We start from the raw sequence: 21041 nt of genomic DNA on the forward strand, positions 1-21041 counted from the left end.
ACTGAAGCAAATTGTAGCAAAGCAATATAAAGAGTTCCAACATTATGTTTAAGTGGGTAAAACAAATACATAAGAGTGCCTCACATGATTACATCATATTCTGAAGCTGTGTACCACAGCTTTGGGGAGCTGGTGGCTGAGTGGACAGAACACTGGGCACACGATCCTGTGCTCCCAGGTTCAATCCCGGGTGCCGGTGAGAAACAATGGGCAGAGTTTTTTTCACCCTGATGCCCCTGTTACCTAGCAGTAAATAGGTACCTGGGAGTTAGTCAGCTGTCACGGGCTGCTTCCTGGGGGTGGAGGCCTGGTCGAGGACCAGGCCGCTGGGACACTAAGCCCCGAAATCATCTCAAGATAACCACTAAAACTAAAAAAAAAAAAAAAAAAAAAAAAAAAAAAAAAAAAAAAAAAAAAAGAAGTCAAATTGCCTCCACAGGCAGTGAAAATGATTTTACTACGAATACAACAACAAAAATCATCATTATTAAGAAGTATAATATTTTCTGTCTGGTAGTCATGTGTTCTCTACAGAAAAGCACAGTACTATACTGTATATGTTTTCCATGGGACAGACAGGTTATAATGTAAACAGGTATGAATATGACAACCTAATCACAGAGAAGTGATTGAAGGAAAAACAAAAAAATTATCAAGAAAATTATAAAAGAAAAAATTACTTGATCCATTCCTTTATCCATGTTAACAAATGTACGACAATTTTCATTCTGATAGAAATACAGAAATTTTCTTGTATGATGCCAGGCCTTTGAGCTAAATCTTACTCCTTGTAGGCACATCCAAGTAAATATTTGCCACATATTGAAAAATGATAAATTATTTCAGCATGACTAACAACTCTTTAATGTGGCTGTAAAAGATCTTTCTACTTTTGCCCATGATCTACTGATGACAATGTTGTAATTGTATTAATTTCTATAGTAAATGTATTAAAAAAATCTACACAGATTATCTTGCAATTTATTATAAAAAGGATGATACAACTTGTAAATATACAACTATACTTAGTACAAAAATATATACTTCACTTCTCTTATTTACAGTATATATCAAATTCCAGATATATACAGACATTCCAATTTGATGGTGTATGAAATTAATTTTTGTTTAAATTACAAGAACAATTTCCAATAAACAGCAGCCATTCCATAATTTTTTTATAACAAAAATATGTGCAAGATACTCAAAATACAATTTTACCAGTATGGTAAATTAAATGACATACAGTAATGCATTTCAATGTCATTTACCAGATGTGAATTGATAATACACTGCATTAAATTAAATTTGTTAAAAATGTATGCAATATTTGCAATTACTGTATGTGATTCACACACACATTCTGTATCAAATACTGTACAGTGCATTAAAAACAAAAGTACAAAAGAGCCAAAACAACAAAGTCAGGGAACTGCACTTCTAATGACTCGTATCTTCCGTCTTCTGGGGAGAGGTTACATGAAATTCATCAAGGGTTTGCTGCCTACCAATCATCACCTGAGGAAAGAGAATTGTGAATAACTAAATTATTGAACATCATTGAAAGAAAACACCAACCCTGGAAGAAATAGAGAAGCTATGTAAGAATACAAGGTTAATGGTACCCAAAAAACCAGCGTTGAATGTAATGAAACGCCATTTTCTGGGTGAGTCCCGGAGGCTCCCCGGAGCTATCCCAGGCTGATATGCTAATGTCAGACTTTGGCATCAGTCATGTGTATGGAGTTCTTAGGCCTACCGGGGACCACGGCCAGAACCGGGCCCCCTCAGAGAGGCAAGGGGAGCAATGGCCTATAGAAGCCCCCGTGTAGTTGGAAGCATTCTATGTCTGCCATCGACCGGAACAGGCACCCAGAAAGGTAAGCGCCCCAAAACAAACCCCTATTCTGGTTAAAATTGCTACCTAAAACCGAACTAGTGGATAGAACTCCCCAACCGAAAACAAGCAAACTAGTGTGACGTCACACACTGCCGCGCCGCTGTCTGCGCGGCTACCCCAGACCCCCCGCGCCGGCTACCCACACCTCAGTTCTTGAGGCTGGATGTCAAAAACGCGAAAAACCGCCGACCGGAGGGAGGGAGGGATGCCGGGGAGCCTCCGGGACTCACCCAGAAAATGGCGTTTCATTACATTCAACGCTGGTTTTCTGGGGGGAGCCCCGTCGGCTCCCCGGAGCTAACTACCCACAGACAGAAAAAGAGGGACTTACCCGGGAGGCGGGCGTCGCTCACCCCTCAACTCGAAGCCGAGACAACTGGCTGCAACCGCCGACCCAAAGCAACACAGCCTCAAGAACTGAGGTGTGGGTAGCCGGCGCGGGGGGTCTGGGGCTCCCCCTTCCCCCTCCCGGGGAGGGGGGAGCTGCGCAGACAGCGGCGCGGCAGTGTGTGACGTCACACTAGTTTGCTTGTTTTCGGTTGGGGAGTTCTATCCACTAGTTCGGTTTTAGGTAGCAATTTTAACCAGAATAGGGGTTTGTTTTGGGGCGCTTACCTTTCTGGGTGCCTGTTCCGGTCGATGGCAGACATAGAATGCTTCCAACTACACGGGGGCTTCTATAGGCCATTGCTCCCCTTGCCTCTCTGAGGGGGCCCGGTTCTGGCCGTGGTCCCCGGTAGGCCTAAGAACTCCATACACATGACTGATGCCAAAGTCTGACATTAGCATATCAGCCTGGGATAGCTCCGGGGAGCCGACGGGGCTCCCCCCAGAAAGACCCCATCTATTCGGCACACATTCTACACTACATACTTGACATCAAGTAGAATGAGCACTGTTACACTCCAGCAAAACATCCACAGTAAGTAAGAAATTATCAAAAGAAGGCATCAGACCACAAAGATGCTTTAGCACTGTGTCGTGGAGTGTTCAAAGGGTCCTAAATATTACTTAGGGACTTCAATATTAGAACAAAAACGCTTAAGATGAGCAAAATCAAAGATATTGGATTCTCCAAGGATCTTATTGAGGGACAAATGACTCTAGCAAAATCAACGATCATACTGAAAATCCGTACATTTTTCAAGGTGTGCAACTATAAGTAGGACAATGCAGTTCAGGCAATAAGGATCAGGGCAGTATTTATTCAACACTTATATTCCAATGACACTACAACACATCATCCGATTACTATTCATGAAAATTCGTACAGAATATTCATCGCTGTCATAAATAATCTTATAAATAAAATTGTTTTTGCATCTATTCTCCAGAGAATTTGTGTGTGAACATTATGACACCAAATTTATAGTTATCACCCAAGAAATAACAGAAAAAAACAGAAAATAATTCTGAACATTTTTTTAGCATCGCAAGTGGGACCCACCGAGTGTGCTAGGTTTATGTTCTGCAACATATGAAGAGGACCAAAATCTATTATAAATACTACTTTGGTTTTGCATCTATTCTCTCTACAATCCATTTATGAAAATTTTTACACCAAATTTATTGTTATGACCCAACAAATAGCTTAGAAAACTTTAAATGATTGCAAAAATTTTTTGCATCACTGAGTGGCCCATTAGCCGCCTGGGAAGCCCAGAACATTTACAGTCCAGGATGCCCGGAGCAGTTGCACCATAAAAGTGAGTTAAGTCTGCATGGCTGATACGCAGTCTAGCAGTTTTCCACAGCCTGTTATGATGGCAGGAGGAAGACCATTGGAAGAGGTCACATTTAATAGTACTGTACTGTATGCAGTTTGTTATCAGTATCACTTGACTATTTAATCAGTGGGCATGGAGTGTATTATGAATGACTGGGTAGAAATCCCCACACAAAACAAATTCCTGCACAAAGCTAGGAATCTATTGTAACTAAATAGAGAAAAAACTTAGACATGTTGTGTCCCGGCAATTGGTAGGAAAAATCTCTCAAGGCGTCTCAAAGAAATAAAAAGAAGGTAAATTAAAGGAAAAAACTTTGAATTCTATGTTTTAAATACTCATCAGTAAGGCAACAATCTTTCATAAGAACAAACAACAACATTGTACTTACCACTTTCCATCCCCATTTTTTAATCACTTGTTGGGCATAGAAGCGGAAAACCGTTGGGTTTAGGTCATCCCCTTTATCCCTCACATTTGTGACAATAGGGCTTATTAGTTCACACAACTTCTTAAGATGCTTCTGTTAAAAATAAAACAAACTAGTACAAAAATACTATATCATCATCATCATCAGAAATTTCATTCTTTGCTCATCTTGGCATCTAGGAAAAAAGCAGACATATATATTAAAGTCTTAATTATGATGTTGACCAAATGCTTAACAGGGTAAGGCATCTTGAGTATATCCTTACAAAGGATATACTCAAGATGCATCTTAGGTGTTCATCTTAACACTTGTTGTAACTTGCTGCCTGCAGATACGTACACATCTACACGAATAAAATAATTCATAGCCAAATTATTTATTTTTGTCATAAATTCAATAAAGTTATTGGGGTAGGTGATAATGCCATGTGGCCATCAATTTTCCAATTTAATGTTATTTATGCATAATAAAGATTTTTATTTCTGAAGGAAATTCGAGTTCTGTTCCAGAAATATCTTCCGTTCTTGGATGAAATCTGTCATGAGCTGATTTATGTAATCCTAATCATGTAAAAGAACATCAAAGGACATGAGCCACCAAAGAGACCAATTCGTGTGTTCTGCTTAGGTATGTAGGTTGCATGTGGGTTAATATCAATATGTTCCAGGAAAGTGGTAAATCATGAACAGTGTATATTTAGCATGCTGAGGAACAAAAAATATGGCTAAAAGAAATGGATAGTCCTTAGCTAATTTTGATAATGGAACCGGAATAAACTAATTTGGCTAACACAAATTTACACTTTATTAGTTAAACAGAAAGGCAATCCATGCCAGTGGGAACACACAGTACTGTATTATAACTTACATGCAGCAAGGTGAAATCAAGAAAACACTCTTGTCTAATTATCACTAGGTAGATTTTGTTAGGCAGATAAAGGTATATAATACAGTGCATTACCAATATTCTGTTCAAAGACTGCATTTAAGCTATGATTTCACTTTAGCATTTGTCATGACTGACCTTCTGGGCAGCACGAAGTGGTTCATGCGTTATACAACAATCCAGCAGCTTCATAACTGAATGTAAAACATTTGCATCCTCTTCGTTATGTAGTACATCTAACTGTTCCTCAACCAATTTTACGACATCTTCAACCTGTACAAAAAAAGTAAGTTATGAATTATTTACTGAAATTGATAAAGAAACATGTACATTAGTGCACAAAACTATAAAAATATATATTTTGATTGAAGTTGCTTAAGGGAGGGAGGAATATCAGGAATATTTTACAACACAAACAATATTATACACACAGTATTAACACTTTTGCATGCCAGTTTTCCAGAAAAGAAGTGCGACCTGGGCTGATCACCTGATCAACCCAGGTGAGTTAATAAGATATTTGGCTGGTTGCCAGGCACCCAACATGACCTGGGCTGCCATATTGTGGCAGTCTGGCACATTACATCTGGGCAGTTTACCCCATAGAAATGACCGTTTGCCATGTTTTCCTCAGAGAGACTCATTTTCTGTCAAGCAGCTGCTTGTTATGATGCACATACACAGTACTCTCTGGTAGGCTTTACTTGGTTTTCGGTTAATCTCTGATTCCTAAGGTCACCTTGCCTCACAGAGAGCCAGATTCTGGTCATGGCTCTCAAGAGCCCTGGTGTGATTTCCAAAAGATCTGGCAGCTATAGTGTTATAGCTGTGTGGAGCTACTAAGGGAGGCCCACCAGGAAAAGCCTAATACCACCAATACCAATATCATCTAGTGAGATGACATTGAAAGTCATAAAATGTATCTATTTAAAATTAATCTAATATATTTACAAATAATGTAAGCCAAAAATACAAAGAACAGAGTTGAATATAATGAAATGCTAGCCTTTGGGGACAAGGACCACCTCAAGCAAGGAAGCCCCCTAAAGGGAGTGTCTCAAACACCCCAGGGAAGGCAACCCTGACTGCACAACGGTAGTACTGTACTTACAGAGTGCACAACGAAAAAAAAAAAAAAATGAGCACATGCAGCTCCAATACACTAAACTTGAGGCCGACTGCACAATTCCATGTAACAACTCGGCCCAAAGGCAAAGGCAAAAAAAAAAAAAAAAAAAAAACACCACCACCACTCAAAAACGGGAAATTGGAGCCAGAGCGACGATGACCACTAGGCACAGATGTAAGTCTAGAACTGCCACCACCTTTAAATGATAAAGTGAACATCTTAAAAAGGTTAAGATGATAACCTATAAATGTAGTAATCATAGGGCTGTCGCTTCCTGCACCTCTATGAGGGGTCCAGGTTCTGGCTCGTGGTCCCCTGTAGGCAAATAGAACTCAGGCAACTGATGCCACTAAGTAGTATGGCACTGATCAGTGTATGATAGCTTCAGGGAGCCCACAGAAAAGAATATGCAACATCTATTTTTACGGCTGCATGCTGTAATTTAATAGTTTAAAACTTCAGTGAATTCAAGCAAATACTTCTTATCAACAAAATTTTATTGACAAAAACAAATGAAAAAGCTATATCATGAAGTTATAACTTACATTCACAACATCAAGGATAACAGTCTCGTCTCTCTTAAGGCTGAGCTGTACTTGAACAAATGCAACTGATGATTTGAGAATTGTTCCATAGCGTGTAGGTAATATGTACATACAGCATATATGGGATACATTGTGGTGGTGATAGTCACAATACTTTGTAATTTTCTCTGCCAGACCTTGAACTCTCTGTAAAACAAAGAGTTAAATTTAGTACATTCAGTTAATATACGAGACTGTACACATTACCCTATGAATGGAAATTAGAAATATTGCTGCTGACCCTCAGTTGCATTTAGATTTACTGGTATACATAAACAGAATCTCTCCTCAAATGTATTTTCTCACCATTTTCCTTATCATTTACTGCATGTATGTTCTCAATACATTCTTAATCTGTCTTCCTGCACCACCTTGAGGTGCTTCCGGGGCTAAGCGTCCCCTCGGCCCGGTCGTCGACTAGGCCTCCTGGTTGCCGGAGGCCTGGCAACCTACTCTACCATAATTGTTATAAACCTACCCATAGGACGCTTATTAAGCCGACCTAGAGTGTATCTAAGTGAAATGCTCACACTGTAGATTTTCATATTTACTTAAAATAGTTAGTAGCCAAAAAACAAGAACAAATTAAACACCTGATAGAAAACTTGGTCTGAAGAATACAAGTTGAGTGTGTTGGCTATACAAGTAGAGATATGATGGTCTATCCCACTATCAATAATCTTAGGATCCAAACCAATGGCAAATAGAACACCGATGAGGAAATCAACATCATCATCATTATACTTGTTGCTCTTCATCAGAATGACACTTAGCAACTGCAGAATCTACAAGAATAAAAAATAAACATTAATTAGTTTAAAATAAAGTGTTGGATGTAATGATATGCTTTTTTCAGATAGATGAGGGGAGCTTGGGTTTCAGAAGACAATCACCAAGAGGGAGTAACAGGGAGATTGCTACACTGGATAAGGGATTATCTACAAGGCAGAAAAGGTCAGGTGTATTACCAGGGATACATGTCTGAGGAACGGAGGTTTCAGTTAGGTACCCCACAAGGGGGAGTATTAAGTCCCACCTTATTCAATGTATTAATGAACAGATTAGCATCAGAGATGTATCCTCCAGGGGTCACGACGATCATATATGCTGATGACATTCTTATACAAGGCACTTCTGGGAACAAAATTCAAACTGCTCTTAACACTTTGGCGCATTCCAGCAGACCGTCGTTGTCACCAATATTATTAATCACACCGCACGCGTGCCCCTCTCGGGAGTCACGAGAAAAAATATTTGTATAAAATCCATTTATTATCCGATCAACTTGGGAATAGTTTACAAGTGTTTGCCATGAAATTTACGTTTTCTCCAATAGCTGAACAGCTTATTAAAGAGAACGGCGTGGCAGTGAATCATCGTGGTAAAACAATCGTATTATTGACACGACGAGTATAATCGACGTAGTTTTTATATGTTGCCAGTCGAACGCATCCTTATGTGACCTTTAATACTTATGTTCTTATAGAACATTCTATTGCGAGCACATTGGTACAAAAATGAAATACATACATCGACAAATAATGTCAGGACAGTGAATTGAATATACACTTTTCAAAGCGTGTTTCGCCGAATATGCCGCCGCGGGTAACACTTCGGCCACTTCCCACACTGTTTTTGGTGCGCTACGACATTGAATCTATATTTATATGCATATGTCCGTGTAGAGAATTTTATTGCGATTCCAATGATACCACAATTAGCGATGTAGGACAACTGTAGGCTTCGCAACCATTAAGAGAGTGGAAACATTTTGTTGCTGTTTGGCGCTCTCGGCGAGTGATCTGAATAGTTTTTTATTTGGTGTTGATACCAAATACAGTGATACCAAATTTAAATACGTGCGCCTTCAATTATTGTCAGGACAGTCAAAAGAGTGTACACTTTTTCAGTCTTACCGCGTAGGCGCGCGAACCGCCGAAAGCGCATAGGGTATGATTTTTTTTTGAACGCCGTGAGCGCGAAAGTGTTAACATACTTGGTACAACCTGTCACGAGTTAGGCTTGGTTATAAATGCAGATAAAACCAAATACGAGTATAGGAAACGAAGAAATATAACACTTACTCTAAATGGTGTGGAACTGAGCCGTGTTCAGAAGTACAAGTATCTGGGCATGTATGTTGGATACACATGTGAGTAAAAATGCTGAAATAAATCATATCAGCACCTTATGTAAGGCCCGTCTGCATCCTCTGAAAGCACTGGCTTTTTCTGGTAAAGGTGTTGGGGTACTTATCTTGCGGATGTTATACATAAGCACTGTTCGGTCCCTGATAGACTACGCAGCACCCGTATTGTCTTACACAGGCCAAGGCAGAATTAAAAAAATAGAGCTGATACAGAACGAGGCTATTATTCTTATTCTTATTATTCTTATTATACTATTATTAATTATTATTTAGAGGATTATTCTTGGATGTCAAAGAAATGCAATGATTGAAATAATGAGAATGGAATTAAATTTACAGAGTGTGTGTGATAGAGTCCGTGACATTAACACTAGAGTATCTATTCGTTTCACGCAGAGAAAAGGAGGGAATAAGCTGTTTGAGAGTGTTCAGACCTGCTTGAGTGACGTACACACTTCCAGGAAACTGAGGGAGACACGCTACACGAGGGGATTAGCTCATGACCTCAGGGAATACGACGTACTTGACTGCTGTAAACCCTCTCGACAGTGTAATATGTCTGCTCCCTGGAAAGTACAGAAAATAGACGTCGAAATTGTACCCCTCAAGGTGAAAGAGATTCACCATGAACCGGGACAATTACGGTGTTTGTATGGAAGCATGATATCTCTGTTACCAGGAGGCAACAGTTTACATGTATATTGTGACGGGTCGGTGGCGGAGGATGGCAGGGCCGGGTGTGGTGTCCTAATAAGGGAATATACGGAGTTTGGGACTCTGGACAGGATAATTGAACTCCAGCTTAGTAATTATATATCATTCACACAAGCTGAACTGCAGGCCATTCTGGCGTGTTTGGAGGAAGTACGTCATGACGACAAAAATGTTTTTGTATTTGTCGATAGCCGAGGAGCACTAGAGTCCTTAAACAGTCGAAACCCAGTCTTCATGTCTATAGTTGAGGACTGTAAGAGAAGAATAACCGAGATACAGCTGAAAGGTTATAGTGTGAAATTCATGTGGATTCCATCTCATGTTGGAATAGTGCTCAACGAGGTGGCGAATGACTTGGCCAAACGTGCCACATCAAAACCACAAGTTGACATTGAATGTGAATTCACAATGAGACAAATAAGAAGCAAAATCAGAAATATTCAGGCACAGGCGGGAGTGGAGAGGAGAGAGATAATGTATGAGAGTAGTCAAACCATGCAACACTACATGTATGAGTCAAAACACCCATTTCACTTATGGTAAAAGGAGAAATGCTTGGAGTGACTGTGTACATGCGGCTCAGGCTTGGGTACAAATATTACTGGGAATATGGGATAGATGTTCATGATAATGACACGAAGTGTAAACTATGTGGTATGTTAAGGTCTCACACCCTGGCCCATTATGTTCTTGATTGTCCGTTGATTAATGTATATAGAAACACTGAGATAAGGACTGTTCCTGAACAAATAGCCTGGATGTGTCACAACGGAAAGGTTGATGATATTCTTGAGAGAGATAAGAATTTTGCACCAAGATTGTAATATTTTGTTGAATTATCTGCAGGTGTCTTGCAAATTGTCTATACAGTATACCTAGGTCATAAAAGTATTTGCGTGTACTGTACCTCTGATAACATACTACTTGTGAAGGAGGAAATGTATATGTTTACCTCTCAGAATGTTTGGCAATATGTGTCTATGTATATATTAACACGTTGTACTGAACGGGGTGAGAATAGCTTGAGCTACCTCATCCCTTTGTGTGTATTTTACCTCAATAAACTTATTTCAATTTCAATCACCAAGAGGAGAAAGATTTTAGAATTGCGAGATATCACCAGCGAAATACCAGAGAGTTCAGTTCTTAGACCTATCCTGTTCCTTTACTGTATATTTAAATGATCTTTGAGATGGGGTAGACTTGTTCCACTCAATGTTTACTAATGATGCTAACATTTTGAGGAGCATTAATTCAGAGGAAAATTATAACTATACCATGAACTAGATAAACTCAGAATAATCCAGCAAATGGCTACTGAACACTTTTGCATTGCAATGACGATAATCTGTGTCATCTGATTAATATTCATAAACATTCGAACATTATATTCATCACTGTCATGAGCACTATTGTAAACAAATTTTTGTGTTTCCATCTATTTTCTAGAGAATTCATTTGTGAACACTTTAACACCAAATTTATACAGTAGTGTTTAAATTTATACAAACAAATAATTTAAAACATAAAATGACTAAACATTTTAAGCATTATTGAGTGGGATCCACTGAGCCCACTATGTTTAAGATTGGGAATATGCAGAGAATAGCATAATCTATTATAAATACACTTTCGTTTTTGCATCTATTCTCTAGAGATTTCCTTTATTAGAGATTTCATTTATTGTAAACCGTTTAATAAATGTAACCGAAGCCGTCAAAGATTGAGGAAAGATTTACACGTTTGTAAGTACTTGCGTAACTCCTTCGTGAATCTGGCCCCTGGAGGTTTGTATCACACTGTACCTGTCTTCTGAAGCCCACATTACACAGAAATCCGAGTAAGGAATCATTCAGGACCTTACATTTCACACATGTCTGACTAATCCTAGAACATGTGGTGCTAGAATGGAGTCCTTGTCTAGTCAAACAAAACAAAGCTGAAGAATGTCCAGAGGAATGCTATCAGACTAGTATCAGAAGTAAGAGGTATAAGTTAAGAGGAAAGACTAAAGAAATTAAAACTCATTACTAGAAGACAAGAGTAATGGCAGACATGATTACCACATACAAAATTCTCAGAGGAATTGATTGATCAAAATGTTTATATATTCATGCACAAATCTTTTGCTCCCTTTTAGGTGACTTAACATACAATTATTATAATATAAAAATATTATATTTTTGGAATAATTAAGTATTACTGTATTCCAAAAATGCAAAATATAAAGTGTTTTGAAAATAAAGTATTTACATTATCAATAATATCTCTTGTACTCTGATTAGGTTATAGTAGCTCCTAATTTATGCTTTTTAATAACTACAAACTTTAGCAACTTTCAAAAGGGTGCACTCACCAAGGTAATGGTTTCTTTGAACGAACTAAATGGAATGTCCTCATCACTTGAGTCAAAGTAAGTAGGAATGATTACAGGTGACTTGAATTCTGAAACATCCTCCAGTAATTTGCTTACATCAGCCCCTAGTAAAAATATTAATAACTGTTAGTACTACAATGATTTGCCAAGACTTCAGTCTATAACAAAGCACATTGAAGGGAGAGAGAATGAGCTCCAGCTCTTAGGGTCAACCTATTGAACCTAATAGCATTAATTGGCTATTGATATGCATTATGGTCTATCCATGACAAATTTGTTTTGAATCTGTGCATTCCTCTTATTTACTAACCCGAGTCTACAAGAGTTTCTGGCTCAGGCTCTGTACGTACCCCATGAGTTTCAATGTGCAACTCCTTGTCCTATCCTCTGAACATTGTTTCTCTGTTGTCCTTGAAAGTTCCACTTTGAATCTTGTGGATGTAATTCAGTCACCTCTTGTTTGTTTATATTTCTTTAAATTTGACTCAATTAGCATACTCTGTAGTTAAACTTGTTTAGTTCAAGAGCTAGTCTGATGGTAAATCTTTATAATTTGTTATCTTCTCGACTCTCACACTACCTCTGTAGATATTTTGCTCTCCTTCCAATGGAGAGAGAGAAAAAAAAACAGCATTGAATGTAATGAAACCCCAATTTCTGGTGAGCCCCTGAAGTTACTACACTGATACAGTGCCTTACTGTTGTACTAGGTGCAATCAGTTGCAGAGTTCTTATTGGTCAACTGGGGACTATGAACCTAAACCTGGCCCCCCTCAGAGAGGCACAGGTAGCAGTAGCACAAAAAAAAAAAACTTTTATATAAAGTAATTCATGTCTGCCACCACCAAGGGAAGGCACCTAGAAAGTCAGCAAAACAAAATAGACTACTGCTTGCTTAGAAACAAGGCCGCAGCCTCAAAACCGCCAAAAGAACTCTCCCAACAGTGTAAACAAGATTTTGTGTAACTAGCTCGAGCTAGATCACCCTACCTGCCCCCCTTATTTGGGAGGAGGAAGAGGAGGGAGGCAGACTGGTGACGCAAGTGTTCAGTGTTCCCTTGCATGATCAGTTTTCTCTTTCCTGGTGTGTTCAGGATACACTGCCTTACGGAGTCTCCTCGCTTGTGATGGCTCTCACCATTCAGGTAATGCCAGTTGTCTTTGACCGTCCTTCCTGTCATTCCTCGAGTTGAGTGTGTGTTTATTGCAGAGTGGGCGCACTCTGATTCACGCGACCTACCCAGCGTGCCAGCTTAGATGTCTGGTTAGTGCTGATTCTCCCCAAGTGTTTGTTCTCCATGGTTGGGTCCTCGGGATTAAGTACTATAATATCACATTGCTCAGTTCTTCAGAGGAATGAGCAGTCAAAACCCTGCTGGACTGTCAAAACCCTGCTAAAGTGGCCCAGAGGAAAACAACCAACATGCCAAGACAAACTGGAGAAGAAACAGCCAAGACCCTAGCAGCAGAAGACGGAGCAAAGATGGAACCTCACTAGAGAAATAAAATCCTGACAGAACGAGTCCTAGGAAGTGGAGAGCAATGCCCTACCACACACACCTCACACCCCACAGGGAAATGGATAACCCCAGAAGGAAAACCTCAGAGAAGAAAGCCCAGGAGAAAATGAAGGGGCCCATAGGCCCACAGAAAGGCAGGCAAGGATGCATCTCTAATTCCCAGCTGACATGTAGCTGGCAACCAAAACCTCAGATTCCAACCCAGAAGGAGACTACAATGGGCCCATAATTTTGTCCATGGAAAAAGCTGAACCTTTCCAAAGTGAACAATTAAGTGGTACGTCAAAGTTATCAAAACACATAAGTATGAATCCTTAATATTTCAGTTTACTAATTTTGGTATTAATCTAAGAAAACATAAAATGAAGGACATTTACCTATATTATCAAGGGCAAAATAGAGATCTTGGCATATATTTATTTCAGAATGGTTTGCAACCCACAAGTAACAGAGGGTGTTGTATGTTGAGTAGAGTAGCTTGACATCTGTGGTGCAGCACATAGTATGGAAGAGATACTGCATTAGAAGTTTAACTGTAGATTTTGATGAGAACTCTCTCTGAAAGATAGAATTTTATATTTATTAAATTAACAAAAAAATACAGGGCATCTCAAAATTATTCCTATTTCCATGAAATTGGACAAATTAAAAAAAAAAACATGTTTATTGACGTTTGTCCTGTTTAACATGCCTTATAAATGTAAAAATTACTAAATTATTTCATCTCTTTTTAGAACCTTTTTTCTCTTTTTTTTCTTTTAATACAGTAATGAATATTGAAGAATGCACCTTTGTTGTGACATCCCATATCAACGGATTGCGATATAAAGAAATCAGAGAAAGATCTACAAGGAAATTTCACAGCATCGGTCCTACAGGCAAAGCAATTTGTGAACGTGTGAACATATTTGAAAGAACTGGATTCGTACATAATGATGTGGGGAAGAGGATGCCCAAGGTTGGAATGTGACGGTATCAGTCGACAGTAATGAATAAATAAAGATTGACTTATGATTTATAAATCTCTGTTTTTGTATCAAAATTAGGTAAAAACACAAAATTACATAGGCTTTTAATAGATTTCTCCAATTTCATAGACATACATAGCTAATTTTGGGACACCCCGTACAGAATAGTACAGATTCTAGTTTGACTAAGTCATTTTGGGCTGCACTGTGGATTATCCAGTTTCTCTTGAACTAATATTGCATGACAGGCATATCTAAAGATACTAACTGAACTGGTACTAATATTAAGTGAACCTGCCCTGGCTGTGTGTAGTCATGCCCATGAGTCAGCAGGACCCTGCCTAAGGGAACAATTAAATGTCTTCCTCAGATATGAAGTTTTTCATCTATAAAGCCACATACTTATTCAAAGCATTTGTTGGTGGATTACTGTGGCTCTTGTTATGTTAACTACTGACAAAATAATAATGATGTGAAATAATATTGTTATTGTTACAGACAAAACAACAGATCAAAATGGAAGACTAGACTATGAATAATGTACAAATGAAGTCATTTTGAGTGACCATATTATTTATAGGTTAACAGCAGGCTGCAGATTAGAATCTAAGAAATAGAATTACTGTACAGTGTAGATATCAATTTGTAGTGAGATGTCTTACCTGAAAGAGTCCTTCATAAATATACTTTTTAACTTTGGATTGGTCAAGTTTTGCAAAGTTTTCCAAAGCCTTCTCTTGAAATGGCCATATAAGGGTTTCTGGAAAACAAATGAATAAATACTGCACATACAATAGTGAAAATATTTCCAACAATATTAATTATAAATGATGATATGCATGAGGAAGAGAAGTAAAATGGAGGAAGTCCATTCATTTTCTTTAAGATAATAAGATTATTAGACTTGAGACTTGTCACAACTGCTTCTATCCTAACCTATGTCACCTGTGTCTTGGGTGTACCCACCTGGGAGATATAACCTGCCTCGTTATTTACCTTCAGAATATCGATGGTGGTGCCTCCCAGTAAAGAAGGGAACTCCCGGAGGCTGTAGTGACAAACGTTTACGCTGACTTTCTTTAACATCTACAAGTGGTTCCATTTGCAAAGATTCTGAAAAAAACATTTGCCTCTTAATTTTTTGGGGAATCTTGTTGAGGTGTCAGTACTAATGTGTCCATGCCTTGCTCCTGTTTATTCTATAGAACACCTTAAGTGGTTTCAGGATTATTCGAAGTAACAGGCCAGGATCCTTTTACCATTCATTTGTATCCTTATTTGTCCCAGTAGGATATTATACAATCTACAAGACCTACGGTTCTTCCTCCTGTCCCCTGTCCAGAAAACTCAGGGTGGTGGCAGCGTTATTTCTTATTTGGTAACTCGTACGAAGACCGTAGCAGGTAATATTTCTCTCGCTCACTCGCGCTCTCTTACTCTCCCTCTCGTTCTCACACGCTCTCTCTCGTACTCTCCATCTTGTTCTCCCATGCTCTCTTTTTCTCCCTTAAGCTGTCTACACAGAGTTCAGTCTATTTTGAGTAATTATTTAGGGCCTCGTATGATAGACCGGGTGTTAATATAATTTAATAGCAAGGAGCCCTGTCATTACAATGGTGATAATGGTTTTTTTGTTATTACAGTATAATACAAACAGACAAGGACTCACCTGTCACTAAATGTCTTTGACAGGCACTTTAATAAGCAAGGTCTACTACATTAAGGTATCCCCCTGACGACTAATCCTGGAATGTCATTTAAAAAATGAAAATACACCTAGTCTCACTCTTGGTATAGCAAGTAATTATCAAAAGAAGGCACCAAACCGGGAAGGCTATGTAGCACCATCAAATGCGCAAAATAATCAGAGGGCTCACTCTTGGTATAGAGTATATAGTAATATTGCACAGTAAACTCCTAGTTGTATGTTCTTGGCCTTAGAAAGCAACTGTGCAGCATAACTTAAAATTATTATAGCTTACTGGATGGTAGCAGTACAATTTGGTCAGCAAAAAATTGACAAATTACCATTTTCTTTGATGTCAAACAATTTCAATTCCTCTGCAAGCTTCTCAAGGTGATCGTAGTAACGAGTGTCTGAACGCTCTGCATTCCTCAGGGACTCTACATCAGTTCTTGTTGGCTAATAATAATAATAACAGTACTGTAGAAAACAATTAGGCTTAAAACAATCATAACATTTTATATTTGACTAGGTTGAACTAAAATTTTATTATTATAAAATAAATTCTGATACTACAGTACCAGTATGCACATTAAAAGTAATCATTTAACTTCCATTAAACGATATATATGGCACATACAGTAATTCTAACTGTAGTAAATTGTTTAGAAGGAAAATTAATATACTAATGTACTGTATTAGCCTAAAACATAATTTTGAATTAACTGTGAATTTCTTTATTGAAGTTTCTTTATACAGTATTAAACTATTCCTAGCATGCACACCAAACTGTTTCAAACACTATGAATCACCTTGGAGCTTCCTGAACCATGGCCATACTCATCCCCAAGGCATGGAAATGAATCACTATTGCTGTCATCATCACTATCTTCATATGTCAACATTTTCTCATAATTTTTTGCCATGTTTTATCTGAAAAAAATAAACTACAGAACATACATCACTGATGTTATATGGACTTAGGTACCGTATCAGTATTAAGTTGTGAATACAATTTACACCACATTGTACATCTAAAAATTAAGACATGAAGGGGTAACTCGGTGGCACAATATCCAATAGCAACACCAATTTAATGCCAAATTGTCAGAACATTGATAATATTGATTCAATATTGAACCTATACTACTATTGAATAATGTGCTTACTGGGAACATGTTGGTATTGACAAAAAAAAATGTCTGATATACATTGTACTGTATAGTAAAATTTTCATTACAATACTGTTGGGTTGCATTGTTTTGGTAGCCATACTAAGAATTTTTTTTTTTTTTTTTTTTTTTTTTTTTTAGAGATATATACAAGGAGTTGTAACATTCTCGTACAGCCACTAGTACGCGTAGCGTTTCGGGCAAGTCCTTAATCCTATGGTCCCTGGAATACGATCCCCTGCCGCGAAGAATCGTTTTTTCATCCAAGTACAGTACACATTTTACTGTTGCGTTAAACAGAGGATACAGTTAAGGAATTGCGCCCAGTAAATCCTCCCCGGCCAGGATACGAACCTATGACATAGCGCTCGCGGAACGCCAGGCGAGTGTCTTACCACTACACCACGGAGACTGCTAAATAGCAAAATATAGGTGTTAAGCATAGAGGAGCAAAAATGATGCAAAAACGTATGCCATACAAGCATACTATGCTAGTTAAAGAGATAAATTTATTCAGTCTTGAAAGAAGGGGTGTATGAATTCAGGAAGTATTTAAAGGATACGAGGAAACAAAAATCGCGACAATGTCCATAAAATTCTAACCAATCAGCCAAATTATACAAATCGTCCCAGTTGTGTAACTATGGGAGACTTAGAGCATAGAGGAGACCCACTTCTCCCTGCCAGTACCGACAAATAATAGAGCCCAGAGCTCCGGCGGCGCCTCCTGCAGGAGCACGAGCAGCAGCAGCAGCAACAACAGGAGGAGGAGGAGTAGTTGTTGTTGTTGAGTTAGGGGCAACGACGATCAGTGGGATCGGATGCACCCCGGCGTACCCGTGAAGGGTGAACCTGCAAAGCCAGGAAAGGCAAAATGCTAAGCCAAAACGCGAAACGAGTGACGCCAAGCACTAGAAACTAATACGCCACACGACAAAGCTACGCACAAAGGGAGAGGCAGAAGCACATAATAGAACAGGGCAAACAAACAGCCAGAAGGGCACACAGCATGTCAGAGCAAATACACAAGAAATCAGAGGACATACTTGTCTGGGAACTTGGCCCGCGGGAATCTTACATTGAACGCCTCCCAGAGCACAGGTACCGCGAGCCGAAGGAACCGACGCCAGGACGGCAGCAGCCTCAACCACAGGGGGAACCGGGCCACACACAGCAGAAGGCTCCGCAGCCACCCCAGCACCAAGCACATCCAGGGACCCGAGTCACGGACACAGGGCCAGGCGCAGCATCAGAAGACTAGGGAGAGGACAGCGACAGTCACACAGGGAGCTCCAGGAAGGCCCATGGGAGCAGCTGGGGCAGCGACAGGATCAGGCAGACCGACCGACGGTACCTCAAGAACCGGAGGAGGGACGGCAACAACCGGAGGAACGGCAGGCGCCGCCGGGGAAGCTGCAGCAGCGAACGGGACGCTCACCTCCTCACCCCCGGAGTCCTCCTCCAGAGGGAGCAGCGGGAAATCCTCCTCACGGAACAAGTTCACAGGAGCGACCGGATCAGCAGTACACCCGGCAGCCTGATGCCCCAACAAGCCACACCGGAAGCAAGTACGGGGTTGCCGGGCATAAAACACACGCACGTAGTACCCCAACAGCCGGACAGAGCACGGTATGTCCGACCTCAGTCACATCCCAAGGGTTCGTATGTTGGTCTTCACACCCGAATACGTGCCAGACAGGGAGTTCATCCGCACACTGACGACGGAGCCGTACCTCTGGAACAACCGCCGGAGGAGAGTCTCAGGAAACTCCATGGGGGTGCCATGAACACTGACATACGTCACAGCACCACTACGGTCTGAAATGGTCACAGACCCGGTGCCGTCCTGTAACTGCAAAGTACGTCCCTCGTACCTCCGTAAGAAAGCACGGTATACCGCCTCACCCACAAACTTGATAACACTGTGAGCAAGTTACCAGCTCAATGCCATATACGTCCCCAACCGGGACACTAAGCATGTCACTCAACACCACGTCCACCAGCGGATAACCAGCACGGCCAGTAAACTCCAATCCGATGGAGTTTAACCGCACGACAGTGGGAATAGGGCCGCCCATCGCAAAACACGCCACGTCTCCACCAGGAACAGCAGGGAGGGTAAACAGCCCCCTGATAATAATAATAATAATATTATACCAGGAAATCTATCAGGACCTAACCAACCACAGATTAGAGAACTACTTAGATTCTGTGACAAATTTTCACTCAATCAGCAGATATCGGAGCCAACGAGAAATGAAAATATTCTAGATCTGGTCTTTACGAACAATGAAGACATTATCAGAGACATTACGAATATCAGATACCACATACTCAGATCACAAACTCATTGAAGTGCAAACGACCATCAATACTCAGACTAGACCTAAAATATTGATAAAGCGAGAGGGGCTATTCAGTAAATTCAATTTTAATAATAAAAAGGATAGACTGGGAGATAAACAGGGAACTTAAACATTCCATGGGGAACTGTTCTAAGTAATACAAGTCCTACAGAAGGAATAGAGAAACTGACTTCAGAAGCGTATCAAGTCTGTCTGAAACATATTCCTTTGAGGAAAGCCAGAAAGAGATCTAACGTAGAAAGAGAACGCAGACACTATAAACGCAAGGAAAAAAATAACGGAACTGCTTACGCAGTCACAAATTTCCCGTCAAAGAAGGAATAATTTAAATAGGGAGATTGAAGAAATCGAGCGGAAATTGAAACTCATATGAAACTGAAAAAAGGCAGTTAGAACAGAAAGCAATTCAGGAAATAAAGAAAAATCCAAAATATTTCTAAGTTCTCATATGCGAAATCAAAAGCAAAAACCAGAGTACAAAACAATCAAATGTACCCATAGTAGGAAAACAGCATGTAAAGGATTTGGGAATAATAATGTCTGACGACCTAACGTTTAAGGAGCATAACCAAGCAAATATTGCGACAGCCAGAAAAATGATAGGATGGATTACGAGAACTTTCAAATCCAGGGATACCATCACAATGGTTGTACTCTTCAAGTCACTTGTGTTGTCCCGTCTTGAGTACTGCTCAGTACTCGCTTCCCCCTTCAGAGCAGGAGAGATTGCTGAAATAGAGGGAATACAGAGAATATATGGCACGCATAGACGCAATAAAGCACCTAAATTATTGAGATCGTCTCAAAGCCCTCCAAATGTACTCACTAGAAAGAAGACGAGAGAGATATCAAATAATATACACCTGGAAGATACTGGAGGGCCAAGTACCAAATCTACACAGTAAAATAACGTACTGGAGTAAACGATATGGAAGAAAATGTAGAATAGAACCAGTGAAGAGCAGAGGATGCCATAGGCACAATCAGAGAACACTGTATAAACATCAGAGGTCCACGGTTGTTCATCGTCCTCCCAGCAAGCATAAGAAATATTGCCGGAACAACCGTGGACATTTTCAAGAGGAAACTAGATTTATTCCTCCAAGGAGTGCCGGACCAACCGGGCTGTGGTGGGTATGTGGGCCTGCGGGCCGCTCCAAGCAACAGCCTGGTGGACCAAACTCACACAAGTCGAGCCTGGCCTCGGGCCGGGCTTGGGGAGTAGAACAACTCCCAGAACCCCATCAACCAGGTATCCCACACCCCCTGCCGGAGCGGACAAGCAACACGTCCTCACTCAACGGCAGCGCAGGTGGAACTTCCAGGAGGAAGAGGAGGCCAGTGTTTACATCAGGTCAGCTGGCGGGTGGATGCCACGTGCAGGGGATCAGGTACCACGTGAAGGAGGATCCACACACACTCCCGCCGCCCCGCGA

General features: G+C 40.1%; 1 protein-coding gene across 4 annotated transcripts; it reads right to left on the reverse strand.

Moving 5' to 3' along the window:
• Nucleotides 1-965: 965 nt before the first annotated feature.
• LOC123745333 (uncharacterized) lies at nucleotides 966-20939 on the reverse strand. Of its 4 annotated transcripts, none has more exons than XM_045725802.2 (12): nucleotides 20792-20939; nucleotides 16880-17000; nucleotides 16412-16526; nucleotides 15380-15496; nucleotides 15046-15143; nucleotides 13793-13973; nucleotides 11875-11999; nucleotides 7249-7440; nucleotides 6617-6802; nucleotides 5081-5215; nucleotides 4019-4150; nucleotides 966-1518 (listed from the first exon to the last, which is right to left on the reverse strand). In XM_045725802.2, exons 2-12 carry the CDS (start codon nucleotides 16991-16993, stop codon nucleotides 1441-1443), a joined length of 1473 nt encoding a protein of 490 aa, XP_045581758.1. In that variant the 5' UTR covers nucleotides 16994-17000; nucleotides 20792-20939; the 3' UTR covers nucleotides 966-1440. The 4 variants fall into 4 exon arrangements, with proteins under 4 accessions (XP_045581758.1, XP_045581759.1, XP_045581760.1 ...); XM_045725803.2 differs by having other exon boundaries at nucleotides 16880-17014; nucleotides 20792-20937; XM_045725804.2 differs by having other exon boundaries at nucleotides 20903-20932.
• Between the last annotated feature and the right edge of the window lie 102 nt (nucleotides 20940-21041).

This window comes from Procambarus clarkii, chromosome 44, assembly GCF_040958095.1.
Source record: "Procambarus clarkii isolate CNS0578487 chromosome 44, FALCON_Pclarkii_2.0, whole genome shotgun sequence".
NCBI lineage: Eukaryota > Metazoa > Arthropoda > Malacostraca > Decapoda > Cambaridae > Procambarus > Procambarus clarkii.